General features: G+C 38.9%; 1 protein-coding gene and 1 long non-coding RNA gene across 4 annotated transcripts in view; both read right to left on the bottom strand.

Moving 5' to 3' along the window:
* The window catches only part of LOC136427485 (SURP and G-patch domain-containing protein 1-like), a 96934-nt gene that overhangs the window by 54737 nt on the left and 22252 nt on the right, over positions 1-19945 (bottom strand). For all 3 annotated transcript variants that reach the window (XM_066416365.1, XM_066416367.1, XM_066416366.1), the window contains exons 3-4: positions 18881-19032; positions 17391-17612 (exon numbers count right to left, since the gene is read on the bottom strand). In XM_066416365.1, the coding sequence (XP_066272462.1) occupies positions 17391-17612; positions 18881-19032 (374 nt within the window). The remainder of the gene's footprint in view (positions 1-17390; positions 17613-18880; positions 19033-19945) is intronic.
* Positions 4828-6764, bottom strand: LOC136427489 (uncharacterized). The gene is made up of 3 exons (XR_010754437.1): positions 6683-6764; positions 6106-6173; positions 4828-5113 (listed from the first exon to the last, which is right to left on the bottom strand). It is a non-coding gene; the product is annotated as an uncharacterized lncRNA (long non-coding RNA).

The raw sequence follows: 19945 nt of genomic DNA, 5'->3' as shown, positions 1-19945 counted from the left end.
CACTAGAGATGTATGCCTGCTTCCCAAATTGAGAGATAGGACAGCTAAGTTAGAGTTAAAAGCCTGGTGTCAGTTTTCCTGTTGAGAAAGTAATTACTAGGTCACCTAGGTTCCAGTACCATTAACAACTAAGGTAATGTTATCTGTCAAGTCTGTGCTGAGCATACCACAGGGTATAGTAATGTTACATGCCGGTGTGCCAAGATCACACAACTGTATGCATGGAATTTCAAACTAGGAATTAACTCATGATGATGTTCTAAAACATCAGAAACCAAAGAACACAAGTTGCTCAAAGTATGAAAGTCTTATCTTAGCAAATAAGGCTATTGTAGCATTTCCTAATAGATTATACAAATGAGGCCCTTATTTGCATGATTTATGTCTAATAATGTCCAAATCTAATCAACTTCCAAATGCTGTAAGAATGAAATCCCTATCATTTACCACTAAGGGAACTATTATAATGACTATTTTGCCATTAGTTATGCAAATTAGGTATTCATTTGCTTAATCTATCTCGAATTTTTTCAAATACAAAATTGGAGCGACAGGGTGAAAAAAAATGCAAAAAGTCTTGGGTCAAGGTAGAGGCTTATATAAGATAAAGAAACAGTTACTGTATTATGCAAGTTTTCAGCCTTCCATGGCACATTTATGCAATGAATCCCTTTTTTTCATCTAGTATAATTATAATTCCAAAATGACTATACTAAATCAACCATTTGTTTAGTATACGGAAAAAAACCCATCAAGTTACAGTCCAAGAATTTGTGCAATGACTGAAAAATCACTGTTAAGTGTTGAATGTGGATCTAATTTAGCTTGATATACCTCAAAAGGTATGGTCACATTTCATCATTGCATTAAAATTTGTCTATTTTAACACTATTTCTCAACATCAAATACATCAGACAACAAAATTCATTCCAATTTCGGAAAATACATATGATATCAACAAATTTCACATAAAAAGTTTTGAAAAGAAAAAAAGAGGAATCAGGAACGGGGAATCAGAAACATGAAGTGGCCAATTCTAGTTCCAAGAAATTAAAACTGGTGTGGGCTAAACTATACTATACTATATGAAACTTTGCATCCTGACAAGAATGCCTGAAAAATTATTTTAATCATTGTTAATTTTGAAGCATTCTGTCCCATTGGGCTTGCCTTATATTGTGGCCTAATACAATTCTTTGTCTAACTCATGTACAGTTTCAATTTCAACACCAAAATATATTTCCCTTGCTTCCCAAATTGCTGTCGGCACTACTTCAGAAATTTCCCAACAGTCACAAAGAACCCTCATTCATTAATTACAGTGCTAATTAGTCTACAATAGCACTGAATCATCCCTCCTTCACAGGTGATATCTAAGTACTTCCTGCAACAAGGTGGCATTTAGTGTAATTACAGGAGGACTACTCTCTCCATAGAGCTCAGTGGAAGCTACGTAATGATGGTGGAAAACATTTTGGTTCTGGACATGTGGCCAGTATCATCAATGAGACTAATGCCCACAGGTACTGTTATGTTCCTGGCATGCTGAATGCTATCTAGGCTCCTCGTTTCATCATTTCTGTGGAATGACATGTCCCATGATGAAAAAACGATTGCCCCAAGCTGTAAGGTACAATTTGTTGTGACGGTTATGTCATATATTGCAAATGCTCCATGCAGGCACGGCTGTAAGCCATTCTCAACTGCACATGTAGGGAGAATATTGTCCTTGCACGATGGTCAGAAACAGTCAAAATATTCCCACTTGTGGTGCATGAATATTGCCAATCACGCGTATCACCACTGGCAACTGTCCGTGATTGCTTGACACTTTTGCAGGCCGGCCGTGGTAATGTTTACCTTTCTATCTCCCTGGTGTTTTTTTCTGTGAACTGCCCTATTCCTATGCCTAATGGGTACCTGCGGTCAAACTGATTATTTCCAGCATACTTTCATTACCTTCGCCAAGAATGTTATGTTTTCAGTTATAATTACTGTAGCGTTTGTGTGTTTGTATCAGGGGTTCTTCTAGAAAAATTAAACAAGAGGGAGCACACACATGCGAGGGAGAGAATTCTATGTATTCATGGATGAATTGATTGCTGAGTGAAGGCTTTATGCTCACATTAAGCTAAAATCTGAATTTGACCAGGGGGTGCTGGGCTGAAACAAGAGGGTGCAGCGCCCCTCTTTCCTGATTTAGATGAACCCCTGTGTATGTTTGTGGATTAGCAACATAACTTGAGAAGGCCAGGATGGATTGTCTTGATATTTGGTATGTGGATTTTGCCCGATCCCCGACCCCCACTAGCGGCTTGTTGCGGTACTGCAGCAGAACTTCCTGTTTTGATATCTGGATATCTTTTCTGGATATGCCATGGTCTTGATTTTTGAGTGATAGATAGCGCTTTGGCCAGAGTGCGTGGTACAATGTATATGTTTTGAGCCCCATAGGGGCATTTTTGGAACTGCAGGAGCTGGGGTTTCGTTTCAGAATAACTCAAGAAGGGGTTGAAGGACATGATATTTACAGGTTTGCGATAGCAAAACCTGTTCTGTTTTTGCTTCCAAGGATGGGGGTCGCCATGTTGGATGTGACCATTTTATTACGAGGGGTGTTTTTTTGAACGCTAATGTTGGGTGTGACCATTTTGACGGAGGGGTGTTTTTCTTGCTAGTTTTCTTTTTTTTGAAATTCTTGCTAATGTTTTTCTGGTTTTGGGTTGGGTGTGACCATTTTTACTGGAGGGATGTTTTTCTTTGCTAATGTGTGGGTGTGATAGATGGAAGTTATTAATGTGTTGGTGTTGTGACTTTGCCGTTGGCACAAATGGACACAAGGCCCACTGTACTAAAGGACGAGCAAGGTCCACTGAGCATCATGTTGTTGTGGTCTTGTCGAAAAGTAAGGGACGACAAGATCCCCAACGATAGAGGGTTAATATAGATGTGTTATTTAATGTGATGTTGGATTAGAAAGTGTTGGAATCGATAATATTGGGGGTGTTTTTTGTCGCAAACGTTGGTTCCCTATATTTTTCCTAGTTTTGGGTAAGGTATGACCATTTTGACCGGAGGGGTGTTTTTTGCCACTCATTGTAGGTGTAAGAGATGAATGTTTTTAGTGAGGTGGTGTTGTGACCTTGCCGTTGGCACAAATGGACACAAGGCCCACTGTACTAAAGGACGAGCAAGGTCCACTGAGCATCATGTTGTTGTGGTCTTGTCGAAAAGTAAGGGACGACAAGATCCCCAACGATAGAGGGTTAATATAGATTTCTTATTTAATGTGATGTTGGATTAGAAAGTTTTGGAATCGATAATATTGGGGATGGTTTTTGTCGCTAATGTTGGTTTCCTATATATTTCCTAGTTTCGGGCTAGGTGTGACCATTTTGATTGGAGGGGTTGTTTTTTGCCACTCATTTTAGGTGTAAGAGATGAATTTTTTAGTGTGGTGGTGTTGTGACCTTGCCGTTGGCACAAATGGACACAAGGCCCACTGTACTAAAGGACGAGCAAGGTCCACTGAGCATCATGTTGTTGTGGTCTTGTCGAAAAGTAAGGGACGACAAGATCCCCAACGATAGAGGGTTAATATAGATGTGTTATTTAATGTGATGTTCGATTAGAAAGTGTTGGAATTGATAATATTGGGGGTGGTTTTGTCGCTAATGTTGGTTCCCTATATATATTACCTAGTTTCGGGTTAGGTGTGACCATTTTGACCGGAGGGGTGTTTTTTGCCACTCATTGTAGGTGTAAGAGATGAATGTTATTAGTGTGGTGGTGTTGTGACCTTGCCGTTGGCACAAATGGACACAAGGCCCACTGTACTGAAGGACGAGCAAGGTCCACTGAGCATCATGTTGTTGTGGTCTCGTCGAAAAGTAAGGGACGACAAGATCCCCAACGATAGAGGGTTAATATAGATTTGTTATTTAATGTGATGTTGGATTAGAAAGTGTTGAAATCGATAATATTGGGGGTTGTTTTTGTCGCTAACGTTGGTTCCCTATATATATTACCTAGTTTCGGGTTAGGTGTGACCTTTTTGACCGGAGGGGTGGTTTTTGCCACTAATTTTAGGTGTAAGAGATGAATGTTATTAGTGAGGTGGTGTTGTGACCTTGCCGTTGGTACAAATGGACACAAGGCCCACTGTGCTAAAGGACGAGCAAGGTCCACTGAGCATCATGTTGTTGTGGTCTCGTCGAAAAGTAAGGGACGACAAGATCCCCAACGATAGAGGGTTGATATGGATTTGTTATTTAATGTGATGTTCGATTAGAAATTGTTAGAGTCAGTAATATTGGGCGTGATTGATCGGAGGGATGGTTTTTGTTGCTAATGTTAGCTTACGACCACATCAACGATAAAGAAATGACACAAAAACAAGGATTCCCGCACACTTAGCAAGGTGCACACTTACCGTCATAAAACTGACTGATTGTGACTTCATACTGTTGGCTAATTACTACGATCCATACTGAAGGTCTCTATTGCTCTTTTGACTTAAACTTCATTGCCTTTGAAATCTATTGTCTTTATAGTGTCTAACTCTACTCACAGCATTGATTACTTTATCTCTTTGCTGCAGTTCACTTAAACAAACGAATAACCGTCAAAGACGTCAAAGAATGATAATTATGGCACAACAATAGCAGACTAATTCTAAAGTAACCGTTCCAAGTTTGGTAAGGAGTTGCACTGTAACTTCCTGGACATAAGTGACGGAGTGAAATGTTACTGCAGCTTGCAATTGCATACACATTCGTATGGGGTTTCCACCATTCGTACATCCCGTTTGATTTGAGCTGTCGTCGGTCAGGTTAATCACTTGTATTTTCTTTGATATACATACAAAATCAGCCGATAAAATTTGCACACTGAAATAAACAATAGTATAGACAATACGTATTCGTTTAGATGAAATAACGTGGACAACATGTGCACGTCAGTGTGTGAATTCTCAAAATCGTGTCAGTTTTTCTCTGGCTGTAACAGCGCAATCATTTGGCTGCACATGGCCCTGATGCTGGTCCGGAATCCCCCCTCCCCCGTGGCCTTCCTCCTTCATGTTCTTGGCGACTCTAGAAGTAGATGGTTGATTCTGTGGAGAATTTGAACATAAATATGGATGGCATTGTGTCTTGGGACAAAGGAAATATTTTGATGAACCTTCGTGGTCTGAGAGAGTTGAATAAATTGATGTTAGAATTTCTACGGTTTAAAGAAAATATTAATCTGATTTAGTACACCCATGTGACACACTTACTTACTCTAAGTCTTCCTATAGTATGTATGGCAAGCCGGAGACATGAAATGTAATGATTCATGTCAAATAGTTTCCTATAGTTGAAAGTTGACGATGCTGTCTCATGAGCAGTTTCAAAAATAGTCAAAATCTGCTCAACAACAAAAATCTACACAGGTAAGACGATTGAAAGTCACATAGTATATGCAGACGATATATGAACTGTTTTGCATTATTTATGCAAATTGGACATTCATTTGAAAAATTAACATTTAGTTATGCATGTTCTTAATTGACATATCCAAAATATGTTTGGAGACTTACGTTTTCTCTAAAGCCCATATATATATGTCCCCTAGAGGCCTGGTGTGCCCCAGTTTTGGGACAGAAATAGTCGGGATAAAAAAAGGGGTTATCGAAGCCAATTAATTGAATACGGACGTGAGAATTGCCGGTACAGTTATCTGAAAAGTGACATTCCCATAAATTGTATGAGATTGGGTCATGCATACAGATTGCCGACCTGAACAGGATATTTCTCTTCATCTGGATTACACATGACAACATTTACGGATCAAAAGAAAAAATACAGATGATTTGTTCATGTTTAGTATGAATTATGCAAAATAACGTTTGGATTTGTCTTTTTTCGATATCAAGCGATGTCCGTGGTCTCCTTCCTTACACATGTAACACGATTTAAAACCCTATAATGAATGCATATGATTTATGAACTGTTTTTGCATTATTTTCATTTGTAAAATTAACATTTAGTTTTGCATGTTCTTGATTGACGTATCCAAAATATGTGTTGTACAGGTACTGTTGTGCGTCGTTTGGAGACTAACGTTTTCTCTATAAACCATGTCCCCTAGGCCTTAAGGTCTGGTGTGTCCCAGTTTTGCGACAGAAATAGCTGTGACAATAAACAAAAAGGGGTTATCTAAGTCAATTCATTGAATGTGGACGAGATAATTGCTAGCACAGTGATATCTGAAAAGTGACATTTCCATGAACTGAATGATATTGAGTCATACAGATTGACGACTTGAATGGGAAAAGATATTGGATATCCCATGTTGTTTCTCTTCATCTGGATTACACATGGGACAACATTCACGGATCAAAAGAGCAATACAATACAATACATTTTTAGTACGAATTATACAAAGCAACGTCTACTTTTGTATAAAAAAAAACTTGTGTGTCCCAGTTTTGGGACAGAAGAAGTCGTGAGAATAAACAAAAAGGGGACGGGGACGGATACGCAAACGCACGACTGCTGTGAAAAACATAAAATTATCTGTGAAATTAATAAAGCGAGTCCCAAGTACCTTAGCTGAGCTCCTTAGTTCCTCCCGCGCCTTTGTCGCACATCGGTCTGCCTTTTTCCACCTATCTCGGTTACTTGATTGTATTACGTACCTTCGTTTTCCGCTCACGATCTCTTAACTTCCGCTCTTCAGATGCTGGCTTTGGCTACTTCTTTCTCACCATGTTGTCATGAGAAGTTCGAACTCTCTATAATCGCTAAAATGAGTTGTTTTCTAACACACACAAAAATACTGTTTGTTCTCAGACGTCTCGACACCATTGTAGCTGTGACCTTTCTGCTCGCTCTGCCTCAGACGGAAGACCACAAGGCCGGTCATGTAACTTATACCCGAATGGGTGCTTCCATGTTGCCGCTAGAGCCCTAGTGTGCCCCAGTTTTGGGACAGAAATGGTCAGGATAAACAAAAAGGGGTTATCTAAGCCAATAAATTGAATACAGACGTGAGAATTGCCGGTGCAGTTATATCTGAAAAGTGACGTTGCCATAAACTGTATGACATTGGGTCATACAGATTGACGACCTGAATTGGAAAAGATATTGGATATCCCACGATGTTACTTTTCATCTGGATTACACATGTGACAACATTTACGGATCAAAAGGAGAATATAGATGATTTGTCCATCTTAAGTATGAATTAGGAAAATTAACGTTTAGTTTTGTAATTTTTCTATATCAGCGATGTTCCTGTTTACTTTTAGTACACAGGTAAGACGATTGAAAGTTAAATACTATTTGCAGACGATTTATGAGCTGCTTTGCATTATTTATGCAAACTAGTCATTGATTTGCAAAATTAACATTTAGTTATGCATGTTCTTAATTGACATTTCAAAAGTATGTGTTGCACAGGTACTAGGTGCCAGTATGCGTCGTTTGGAGACTTACGTTTTCTCTAAAGCCCATGTCCCCTAGAGGCCTGGTGTGCCCCAGTTTTGGGACAGAATAGACGTGAAAATAAACAAAAAGGGGTTATCTAAGCCAATTTATTGAATACGGACGACATAATTGCCGGTGCAGTGATGTCTGAAAAGTGACATTTCAATTAACTGTATAACAATGGATAATGAAGATTGACGGTCTTAATTGGGAAAGATATTCGATGTCCAACACAGTTTTTCTCAACTGGATTACACATGTGGCAACATTTACGGATTAAAAGAGGAATACAGCTGATTTGTCCATTTTAAGTATAAATTATGCAAATTAATGTCACACGATTGAAAGTCCTACAATGAATGCAGATGATTTATGAACCGTTTTGCATCATTTATGCAAATTAGACATTTATTTGCATAATTTAGATTCAGTTATGTATGTTTTTGATTGACGTTTCCAAAATATGTGTTGTAGTACTTATACAGGTGTGGGTATGCATCGTTTGGAGATATTCGATGTCCCACGTTGTTTTTGTCATCTGGATTCCACATGTGACAACATTTACGAATCAAAAGAGCACTACAAATGATTTGCCCATCTTAAATATGAATCATGCAAAACAACGTTTCCTTTTGTAATTTTTCGATATAAAGCGATGTTCCTGTTTTCTTTATTACACATGTCACACGATTAAACGTCCTATAGTGTATGCAGATGATTTATGAACTGTTTCGCATTATTGATAAACATTACATAATCATTTGTAAAATTAACATTTAGTTTTGCATGTTCTTGATTGACGAATCCAAAATATGTGTTGTGCAGGTGCTGGTATGCGTCGCTCGGAGACTAACGTTTTCTCTATAAACCATGTCCCCTAGGCCAGGAGGCCTGATGTGCCCCAGTTTTGCAACAGAAATAGCTGTGACAATAAACAAAAAGTGGTTATCTAAGTCAGTTAATTGAATGTGGACGAGATAATTGCCGGTACAGTGACATATGAAAAGTGACGTTTCCATGCACTTTATGATATTGGGTCATTCAGATTGCCGACCTGAACTGGAGAAGATATTCGATATCCCAGGATGTTTTACGGACAACATTTACGGATCAAAAGAGCAATACAGACGATTTGTCTATTTTAGTGCGAATTATGCAAATTAACGTACACTTTTGTAAAAAAAACTTGTGTGTCTCAGTTTGGGGACAAAAATAGTCGTGAGAATAAACATTAAGGGGACGGGGACGGACACACACACACACAAACACACACACACACACACGAACGCTGTGCAAAACATAACCTTCTCTGCGAAATTAATAAAGCGAGTCCCAAGTACCTTACCTGAGTTCCTTAATTCCTCCCGCGCCTTTGTGGCACTTCGGTCTGTCCTTTTCCAGCTATCTCGGTTACTTGATTGTATTACGTACCTTCGTTTTCCGCTCACGATCTCTTAACTTCCGCTCCTGAGGTGCTGACTTTGGCCTCTTCTTTCTCACCATGCTGTCACGACTTTCGACGAGAAGTTAGAAATCTCTATAATCGCTGGAAATGAGTTGTTTTCTAACACACACAAAAATACTGTTTGTTCTCAGACGTCTCGACACCATTGTAGCTGTGACCTTTCTTCTCGCTCTGCCTCAGACGGAAGACCACAAGGCCGGTCATGTAACTTATACTCCCATCGGTGCATCCATGTTGCCGCGGCCTGGAGAAGTCATTAATTCACACTAGAGTCTGGGAAACAAAAACCAAGCAGATGTCGGGTGGAAGCTCTATTGAATACTGGTATCGGCATTGCAGAAAGTTATACTAGTATTCCCTTTACGGTCCATGCTACAGCTAACATATGTCATGTTTGACCTGCAGGTACATTTTGGAAAGTTGAATACACCGAGATATAAATTATTCTAATGAGGGCCTCATGTGCATAATTTATGTTGAGCTGAAAATTGATATCCAGTCAAACTTCCCATCACAATTGTACCATCCTAACTTTGTCATGCCATTTGTGGTCTATATTGCCTAAAAGACCTAAAGTTTGGTCAGAACAAGATATAACATTGACGGTCCATTAAGGGCAAGGGTAACGGATTAAGAGCTAGGGTGATGGATTAAGGTTATGGTGACGGATTACGGGTAGGCATGATGGATTAAGGGGAAAGGTGACGAATTCGATTCTCTGGTGACAGATTAACGGCTATGGTGACGGATTAGAGGCTAGGGTGGTGAAATAAGGGCAATGCTGAGGGATTAAAGGCCTTCGTGACGGATTAAGGGTTATGGAGACGGATTAAGAGCAAGAATAGCTTATCAAGGTCAAGGGCAGGGGATTAATATCTAGGATGACGGACTAAGGGTTATAGTGACGGATTAAGGGAAATGATGACAGATTAAGGGAAAGGGTAACGGATTAAGGGCTAAGGTGACGAATAAAGGGTAAGGATGGTGGATTAAGTTAAAGGATGACGAATTAAGGGATATGCTAACGAATGATGGAATACAGTGACGGTATTAGGGCAATGCTGAAGGATTAAAAGCTCTCGTGACGGATTAAGTATTATAATGATGGATTAAGGGCAAGATTGACGGATTAAGAGTTATGGTGACGGATTAAGGGTTGTGGGGACGGATTATTGGCTATGGTGACGTATCAACGTTATCATGACGGATTAAGGGCTCGGGTGACGGATTAAGGGTTATTGTGATGGGATAATGGTAAGGATAACGGATTAAGACAAAGGGTGATGGAATAGGGTTTCTGGTGACGGATTAAGGGTTATGCTATCGGATAAAGGGTTATGTCGACGGATTAAGGGTAAGGCTGACGGATTAAGGGAAAGGGTGACAGATTAGGGTCTCTGGTGACGGCTTGAGGGAGTTGCTGATGGATAAAGGTTTATGGCGACGGATTAAAGTTTATGGTGACGGATTAAGGGCACGGGTGACGGATTAAGGGCTATGGTGACAAATTAAAGGTTACTGTGACGGATTAAGGGCTATGGTGACGGATTATTGCACTTCACAAACACTATGCAGCGCAAATGACAGCTTCTTCAAAAGCACATGTTTTACTTATGTAAAATATCATGCATTTTCTTGAAAATGTTGCCTTTGTACTTAATTCTGCGTCTGTATCTAAATGGGTCAATTGGTACAACCCCCCTTAGACTTAACATATTGACCTCACGTGTGAACAACTGAGACTTATAATATTAATACTTTGTATTCATTATGCGAATTAGGCTCTGTAATTGTTATTTACAGATCTTACACCTGGCATACATGTAAATAACATATCTTACATGTGTCAAAGTCCTGTTGTAGAAGATATCGGGCTTGTAGGATTTCCTCATTATTTATACTAATCAGCTCCAAATCTGAATAACTTACATTGCATTATGTTCATCTTTGTCTAAGCTTCATGGATATCTGTCTTTCCTTTATTCTGTAATCCTCTTTGAAAGATTTGAACAGAAAACACCCCTGCAGTTCCGAAGCAAGCTGCTAAGGGGCCAAAACTTACACCACTTCTTTCTTACAAAAAAATCAAAAGCGGGGTGATAATGCAAAAGTCCATTTTTTAGTGAAAATATTCTTGACCTATTGCGTTTTAACTGAAGGTATCACCGGAAGAGCTCATTCTGCGAAAATATACCGTTTCAGAACAGTCAGTTTTTGCAAGGGAGGGAGATGAAGTGAAGTATTCAGGCATTTCAATAATTTGATTGCAAATGTAACCTTTTCAGTTATGTTCATCTCTCCCCAGATTAGTTACACTAAAACGCAAACCTGTTCATATTTGCTGAAGCAGCTAATATTTATCTCTAGTTGGTATGGTGATAGCTTGAGCGATGATTTACATCATTAGATACTAATTATGCAAATCAGTATCTAAGGCCACACCAATTTAATTTGTTGCTTCTCAGATTTTTTCAAAAAGAGCGACAGGCCGAAAAAAATAAATAAAAATCCCACCATAAATTCTCAATTGGGTTTAAGTCTGGAGACTGTGATGGCCACTCAAGAACCTTCCAGCCTCTTTCTCTAACCAGGCTTGAAGCCTTTGTGGATTTTAATGTGTCCTTGAGGTCATTGTATTACTGAAATGTCCAATGATGCGCCAGCTTCAACTTCTGAACGGACTTGTTGATACTAGTATTCTTCATCAATTTTGCATGCAACTGTACATGCATCGTAACAGCAACATAAAGAGCAATAACAACCTGTTGCCATTAAAACCACAGCTATAAAATTTCAGCCTTCTCTGCAAAAGAAGAAGCATTCCTAATCACTTTTGAAAGATTGACCTTAGTTTGCCTTTCCTGGAGTTTTAATGGTGTCTCCTGTGACCCTGTTAGAAACAAATGTGCAATTTATTCTACTGCACCATCTACTTTTGCTGTTCACTTCAGAGGTAATTTGGCCAATCTATTCCATCAAGGCCTTTCCAGGCAGACTACAGGTCCCTCAGCACCACTGACCTGCCCCAGTCACTGCCATTAACAATGGCATTGCTTCACCTTTATAGGAAAAACTGCCTGCAGAATTGCTGTGATGGCTACATGGAGGGCCAGGGGGTTACCAATTAAAAAGTTGAAAGAGCTTTCCTGTCTAGAAATACAGATCTAGCACTGATCCAACTTTTGGAAGAATAAACTTAATCTTACAGTGGGGCTGTAGACAACGGAAATAAAAAAATATGTGATGGCATAGTTCTCACACAGCTAAATCCTAAGTGCTCCGTCCACAAGCGGGGGTGTGGTAAAACACAGCAGTGAGAAAACTGTTTTTAAGAAATATTTTGAGTATGCAAATGACCTCCACATTTACACAATCTATCTCTCCGTCAGCTCCATGAGCTTTAATTGTATAGAGCAAAATTAAGGATAAACAAATTCACTATTGTATTGTGTCGGATTGATGTTCTATTTAGAACATAATTCCCAAGGGACTACGTTATGAGTGACGCTATTTTTTAGCCTTGTTTTCCAGCCACAGCTCAATAATCGGAATAGTCTTATATATGTGCAGTAATGCCTGCGGAAGCACTACACATAATGCACCCAACAGTTACAGAAATACATGTACTCAGAAGGCCGCTTGTTCTTTTATGATTCTTCGCTGCATTTTCTCAAAAGTGTCGGATTAAGGTTCAGTGCCATTATCTCCATTTCTCATGGGATAAAAACTGTACTTATAATAATTCTGAACAAACAAGTGCATCAACTGTATATTGTACAATTAGAGTACTGGGATGAGTTGGATGTCTGCCATATAGTGGTTTGCTTTTATCAAGCTGAAACTTGAATAACTATATCATTCTTTATGTATTAGCCAAATTTCTATTTTTATTTTTTTCGCCCTGTCACGTTTTACTTTTTCTTAAAAAAATCTGAGAGCCACAAATTAAAATGATGTGGTCTAAGGGATGACCATTGTACATGGTGCTTCTAACTGTCTTAGTGCTATGGTCCTCAGCACATGGGAGAAGAAGGCAAGGAAGACCACCCCTAACATACTTAGATGTGCTGAAAAGAGACACTAGAACGTGTGTGTCAATAATAAGCTGCTTCACTGTCGAACTGCTCATGCATAAGGTCAAAGGTGAGGGACAAGCTGATGGCATGGGGAAGCTATGCAGGACAAGAACTTCTGGGCGGCCATGGTGGTTCGGGTGACAGATGGAGAATGGCACCCGACATAAGTCGAGTCAAGTCATGTATAGGTCCTTTAACGTTACCCCTGCACTTTAGTTCTCTTATTTATGTCCAAAACAAAGGATTGATTCATACCTTAGACTTTAGGACATTTTGGTGTATGCGAGATCTTATCAAGTTTGGTCAATTTTTTTGTACATTTTCTCCCATAGTTACACAACGGCCCAAGGGAATGTGATAATTTTTTCCTAAGATGGCGCAAATTGTTTTCTTTCCGATGGATGTGTTATCATCGAATTTGCGTGGCAGGAGCAGGAGCTCAAAAAACAAATTGCACATTTTAGTCAAAAATTCATGTGGAAGAAAGGGTATGTTATGGAAGTATAATGAGCTTGTCGGAAAAGATCACAGGGCTTTGATAGCGTCTGTTACAGGCAAGTTAAGCCAGATGCAAATGAGTGAGAAAATAATTCCATAATATGTTGTATTCGTTGCCCGGGCCAAGCGAGATAATTGCCTGTGATTTTCAACTGCCAACAAGCTCTGTAGTAAATTCTCATTCAGTCCTCTCAAACTTAACCTGTATGTATCAAGGGGAGTGTTACGTTATTGGGTCTCAGTATGGACTTGTCTAAAATAAAAACATTTGACTTCGTCGATAAACTTTTGGAATTCTATCGGTTAATTTTGAGTGTGTTTAATGGACAGGGCTCGAAATAGTGGGTGCATGTGCACCCAGTGCACCCAAAATTGGAGCTGTGCACCCAATTTTTGACTGTGGGTGCACTGGTGCACCAAAATATTTTTTGTAGCCAATAGGGTTAAGGTACTTTTGTACACTAGTATACAGAATATTCTTGAAATGTAAATATAAAAAACAGCATGATAACTTTTTGCTATACTTTATTTAATGAATTATTTGTTTGAAATTTTGAAGTTAGCTATAGAATTACAGATTGAAGTTCTAAGAAAGGCAGCAGCGTTAAACTTGTAATTATGTTCTGAAGAACATTCAACTTTATTTTATCTGGTGCACCCAAAATTCTTTCTGTGCACCCAATTTTTTGACTTGGGTGCACCAGTGCACCTATTCCCAAAGATGAATTTCGAGCCCTGAATGGAAGACACAGATAGTGTACATAGGGAAGGCTGAGTTTCTGTCTATCATTTTGGCCATCCCCAGCAGTTGGGCGCAGAATCTAGGACCTGGGAATGACGGTGAGTTATGACGGAAACTGTGATTTCTTAGTGGCTTTAGCTTTGTCATTTTGTGTGGTAGGACAGACGAAAATATAGCTCAAGAGAATTGAAACGATGGGGTCTACACAAAGCTTAGATGTGGGAATGACTGAAATGAAAGCTGGGGTATTGTTAAATGTGCTCACTGGAGAACAATGGGCAAGGAAACAAGTTCGCAGGGAATATTCTGCCCGGCTTGATGCGGCCAAAACAAATCTGGTTCCCGCCACCAAAGGTGTGAACCAATCAGCTTACTATTGCCAGTAGTGAAAGGAGTGATTGACATGAAGTCCTCATCAATATGCATGTACATGTATTTCAAGTTAGGAAAAATCAATGCTTTTTTGACTACAATACTCTTCCACGAAAACATCTAGCCAAGTGTGAAATATAGTGTTATCCTTTGTTTTGCCAATTATTTGCAACGTTGGAAAAACTACTGTTAAACTTTGAATGTTCATCGTGGTTTAAGGTTCCGGTTCGGAATTGTTTTGACCAAGGACCTAAGTAGTGCGTGAAGATAAGACGCAAATCCTAGATTTCTCGTTAGTTTTGGCTCCCGATTTTTCGGCTATCGCTATAGCAGTGCGTTATCTTTTATATTTCCTGAAAAACCCGATCTTCGTAGCGTTTTACGGTTTCCGAGTTTTGGTCGTCCGCGGGTACTTCCTGGTATTAGTGCGCGATGACGGTAACGCGGCTTTGTCGCCTGATTACCCGAATCGTGCGTTCTATGTGCGTTTTGCGTGGTTTCGCACCATCGGGGATTGCGGAAAACGTATCCTCACGATTTTTTTTCATTTTTCCTAATTGCACAGACAGAATGATGACCTTTATTTCCATATCAGTCATTATCCTAGGAAAACTTTTATTTTCCTTCCAGCGGCCTTGGAAGAATGCCCTAAAAATAGCAGTTTTGGGGATGAAAATTCCTTTTAGTGACGGTTTTCACTAAAAATGACGTTTCCACAGAAAATATCAAATTCGTCTGTCGTTCGAAGATAAGTCACCCCTATCCATCAGAAACATTGAATCGGCCGAAAAGGGATGTTTGGAAAAGCGCTATTACCTTTCTGGGAACGAGTCAGGTCGGCCCCGAATTTTTAAAAAAAACTCCGAACCGAGACCTTAATTTATTGTTGGACTTTTACACTGCAAAATCATGACACCACAAATATTCATCTCCATGGTACTACAACAGTTAACTGTTCTACTGCAAAAAACCCACTCTTTTCCTCTCCTAGATCCCACCACGAACTTTAGGCCCCAAAAAGAAATAAAACAATCTTACCGTCACAAGATACAATGTAAGTATGCCAGTGCCACTGTACATATCTGGTGTCATGTAGATAAGCTCAAATTTGAAGCTACGGTAATTGTAAGAGAAAACAAGAACTGAAGAGAAGAACTTGTTCCTGCTCGTGACAAATAGCTAACCAGTGTAATCTTTCACAAAATCTGACACTTCTCATGGATTCTACAACTGGCAATATCACTAACAATCATTCTACAGAAACTGATTTGATATTCATTTGTCCGACTTGATTTCAGTTTGTTCCTACCACAGGGCCCTGGTATCAATAATAATATGCCATCCTTGTATATAAGAAAAGACTTAGCTAATAGTATTAGAACAGAACTGTAATGTACAATTGCAGGACTGCTTGAAGCTACATGTAAATGAATAAAGTTACATGATACAAGGTATAGTAAAACTACTGTCTTGTTTTAATTCTTAGCTCCTGGCCATGGTTAACTGAAGAAAACCATAAATTTGTTCCACTGCCAAATTTGCCTTTTCAGCTAATCCTGTGGGACATGGAAGTTCAGCACCTCCCATTAACACAGTTTCCAGTGTGCATGTGCCCCTAGCAACCTTTTTACAACAAAATACATAACAATAAATTCAATAGATGTACAGCGTGCTCCTAATCATATGCAAAACCTGGTTGTACATGTAGAGTGCATGCATTTAGCAATGCTTTATGGATATGCAGACAGAAAAAAAGGTAGTTTCTGACCCCTTTGAATTTAAAAGAGTATGATAATCAACATCAAGCTACAGTTTATACATACATGTAGGTATACATGGGAATTTGGCTACTGTATGGGGCCGCTTTTAATATACCATGAATCCTCACATTTATTGCTTTAGCCCCAGCTGTAGTGGAGGACTTTACCTTTTAACTTTGCAATGAGTTGTCTCTACTAAGATTTAAGTTATATTGTGTGATGATGGGGGAAAAGACGACGTTAAACTTGATAGTGAGTGAGTGAGTGATTGTGTTGCAGTTTCAACAAAATCCAACTAACATACATTACAAGTTACTAATACATGTATAGTTGTCTTTAACTCTCTCTCAACGTTTTCAAGTTTGTACTTACTAATTATAGATAAGAAAGAAGTTAGATATTTATATTTTTAGTTTATCCAATCTGTCCAAAAATCTGAACTTTGTGATATAAAATCATGAAACTGATTAAAATGTATTTTTGTAAGCTTAAAATGACAACATGGGATCTCAAACAATGATCCCCCCAAAAAAATCATATCTGGAGACTGATTTTGAGGTAAGTTACTAATAGCTGCTTCAAGAACTATTATCTTGTGCAGTCAGAAATATGCATATTATAGAATGTGTTCTCTATACTATATAATGTTTTAAAAATATTACTACTTCTAGTACTAGGGCAAGTAATATTTCTCAGTTTTCAGTAACCCCTCTTAACTTGTTAAGCTTAATTCATAACAAAACAATGCATCACACAATATTGACAGAAATAACTTGACAATGTAATTCATGTGTGATGCATTGTTTTTAGTTCATTTGAAAAATTGAGATTCATTGTTTTTATGTTTCATCATAGTAAATGCAAACTAGAAAAGGACTCCTGTATGATTAGTGAGCATTTCACCAGTGAAAATGGAAATTCTTAATGAACAAACTGATAAAATAAAACATTGTGACATCACACATGTATCAACTATAGGAAGGAGAGTGCAGACAAGCAATTTACCTGATATTGTCTTCCTGGGCTGTTCTGCTTCACGTTCCGGGGTTTCAAACACGTCAGGGCGTGATATGGACGTTGCAGGTTTATCCGTTCTTTTCATATGAGACACAAAGTTTGTTATTGATGATGGTGTTGCCTTTTTCCCCATGAAGGCAAGCCTTGCAGCTGCAGCTGCTGTCTGTGGTGCTGAAATATCTGTTGCAGATGCACCATTTTCAGGATCCCCTAAGAAAGAATGATGGAATATATGAGGAAAATCTCCATAAGAAAGTCTGTCTAGTAAACCCATGTTATGCAAAGGCAATCATCTTTCAAAGTAAGTAAAAGTACAATGTTTGTTCATTCAAGTAGGTATGCTGTACATGTACAAATATGTATGTGTTGCCTAAAAATTACATAGTATAAACGATAACCATTGCATAGCGGTCACCTCGGCAAAGAGGTCACTATTTGTCGGTCCCTTGGATTTTTCCCATAGACCTAAGCATTAAGAATTAGTCTATAGCGGCCACCTGTCCAACGCAGTTGCGGCCACACAATTTCTGGTCACACGGGCTATAGCAGCACTGCCAATAACGGTTACGGCGCACCAGAGTGTGCATACTACAGCGGCCCTATCGCCACCGCACGCAGGGTTCAATGCTTTTTCACGTAGCTATCAAAATAATGTGAGATAACTTCATAAAATAATTCTAAAACCAGAAGGTTTTATTTTTGTTAGAACATCCATGGTTTGATGCAGAGTCTTTGATTTTCACATGGCTTGCATTACATCATGACAGAATTGTTACTTTCTGTGCATTTCGACTGGGAAAAGATTAAGGTAGCTTTTTTATTTAAAAAAAAAATAGTAGTACTACATGTATCTGATGCGCTAAGTTTGTGAAATGTGTGCTGGGCAAATTTCTGTTTTCCCGGGGCATTCATCTAGGAATGTGCCAAAAACATGTTTCGCCAGATTTTTGTGGTGCTGGTATGTAGCAGCAAAAAGGGGGTTCAATACAGGTGTTCCGCATCGTGTAATAATTTACCGTATTCACAGGGTTCTACTTTTATCACACAGGCTTCCATAGAATATTCAGTATGTATTTTGAGTGCGTCGGTCGTGCCGTGATACGGAATACACCGTGTTGTATTCTATATTTACATCAGGGATTCAGGGGTGCTAGGGTCAATGGTACCAAGCTGTCCCAGAAAACTTGGTTTTACTAAACTGCAACTTGGCTACAATAGTTGTGATTCATTAAAATGAGCCTAAATCTATTCAACCAGCAAAATTGCAAGTTGTTCATATTTCCTTCTGCAATTTTCAAAATTTTCCTGCAAATGATACATTGAAGGTGGGTATGTCAAGGCCTACAGTCTGTGGTGCTATGATAAATAACATATTGCCAGACCGAATAATACATAAATCTCTTCCCTTTGCTGATAACTCTCCTGATAAAATTCCTATAATGTCTTTTGCAACTTAAAGAATATATAAAAGAACTAACCTCCCTGGCTCTTGTCTTCTTCTCTTTTGACTGTTTTCTTTTTCTGCATCTTCATGAACTGTTCCATGAAACTGCCATCGTTCACAAACTTGTTGACCACACTGGAGGGACCGGGGGAAACCTTCACAGGTGGTGGGGCACTCTGACTAGACCTGTATACAAACACAAACAACATGAACAACACAATAATTGGTGGTGCAGATGTCCAGGCACCTGTGAGCCACTCCTGATGAGACATGTGCAGAAATGTGACTGTGTGAAGTGAGTGGCCAGGTCAGACTACCTGATGAAGACTGACGAGGTGTTTGAAATGTGTTTTGAGTTTTGCGAGTGTTTTGAATGTAAAATTTCCCAACAACACCATATGAAAGAATAACAAACTAGTTCATGAATGAACTATTTCTATCTTAAGGTAGGATTAAGACTTTGGAAACCCAGAATGAGATTATTCAGAATGAAATTAAGGAATTAAGAGCCAGTCAGTCGCACAATGAAATCTGTTCTTGCAACTCTGACAGGGTGAACTACAAAGTTGCCATTTTTCAATAAAACTTATTTTTTTACATTGAATAAAAATCAGCATTTCTTCTTTTAAAACGAAAATGACTTATATGGTTATACATCTGATAAACTTAATATCAATCCCAGTTACACCAGCACAAACAACAAACAAATCAAAATCACAATCACAATAAGCTGAGTGCTCCCCTTGGAAAACAGAGAATTATCAATTGAAAGCAATCAGCTGGATTTGAAAACATTTGGTCGTATGGGATGGTAATGTTGACCTTGTTTCTGTTGGTCCATGGTTTGCACTTGAGTGTTTTCTTAGACTGGCCAGAAGGTTTGAGAGCTTTGTTGAAGGTCCCATTTTGGTAGCCACACTTGAAGTTATCCTAATACTTAGTCTATATAATACATAATTCATTCACGAGTGGATTTTCTTTTAGACCATCTTTGCATCGTGGGCAGTATTGGGAATACTAGAAAGGCAAATTTGTCTGGACTCCTAACTCCTACCATTCCTCATAAAATCAATGATGACTGTCTCCTGTCATCAATGCG

This window comes from Branchiostoma lanceolatum, chromosome 2 (genome assembly GCF_035083965.1).
Source record: "Branchiostoma lanceolatum isolate klBraLanc5 chromosome 2, klBraLanc5.hap2, whole genome shotgun sequence".
NCBI lineage: Eukaryota > Metazoa > Chordata > Leptocardii > Amphioxiformes > Branchiostomatidae > Branchiostoma > Branchiostoma lanceolatum.
The sequence above is the reverse complement of the archived record's forward strand: the minus strand, read 5'-3'. Positions and strand labels throughout refer to the sequence as shown.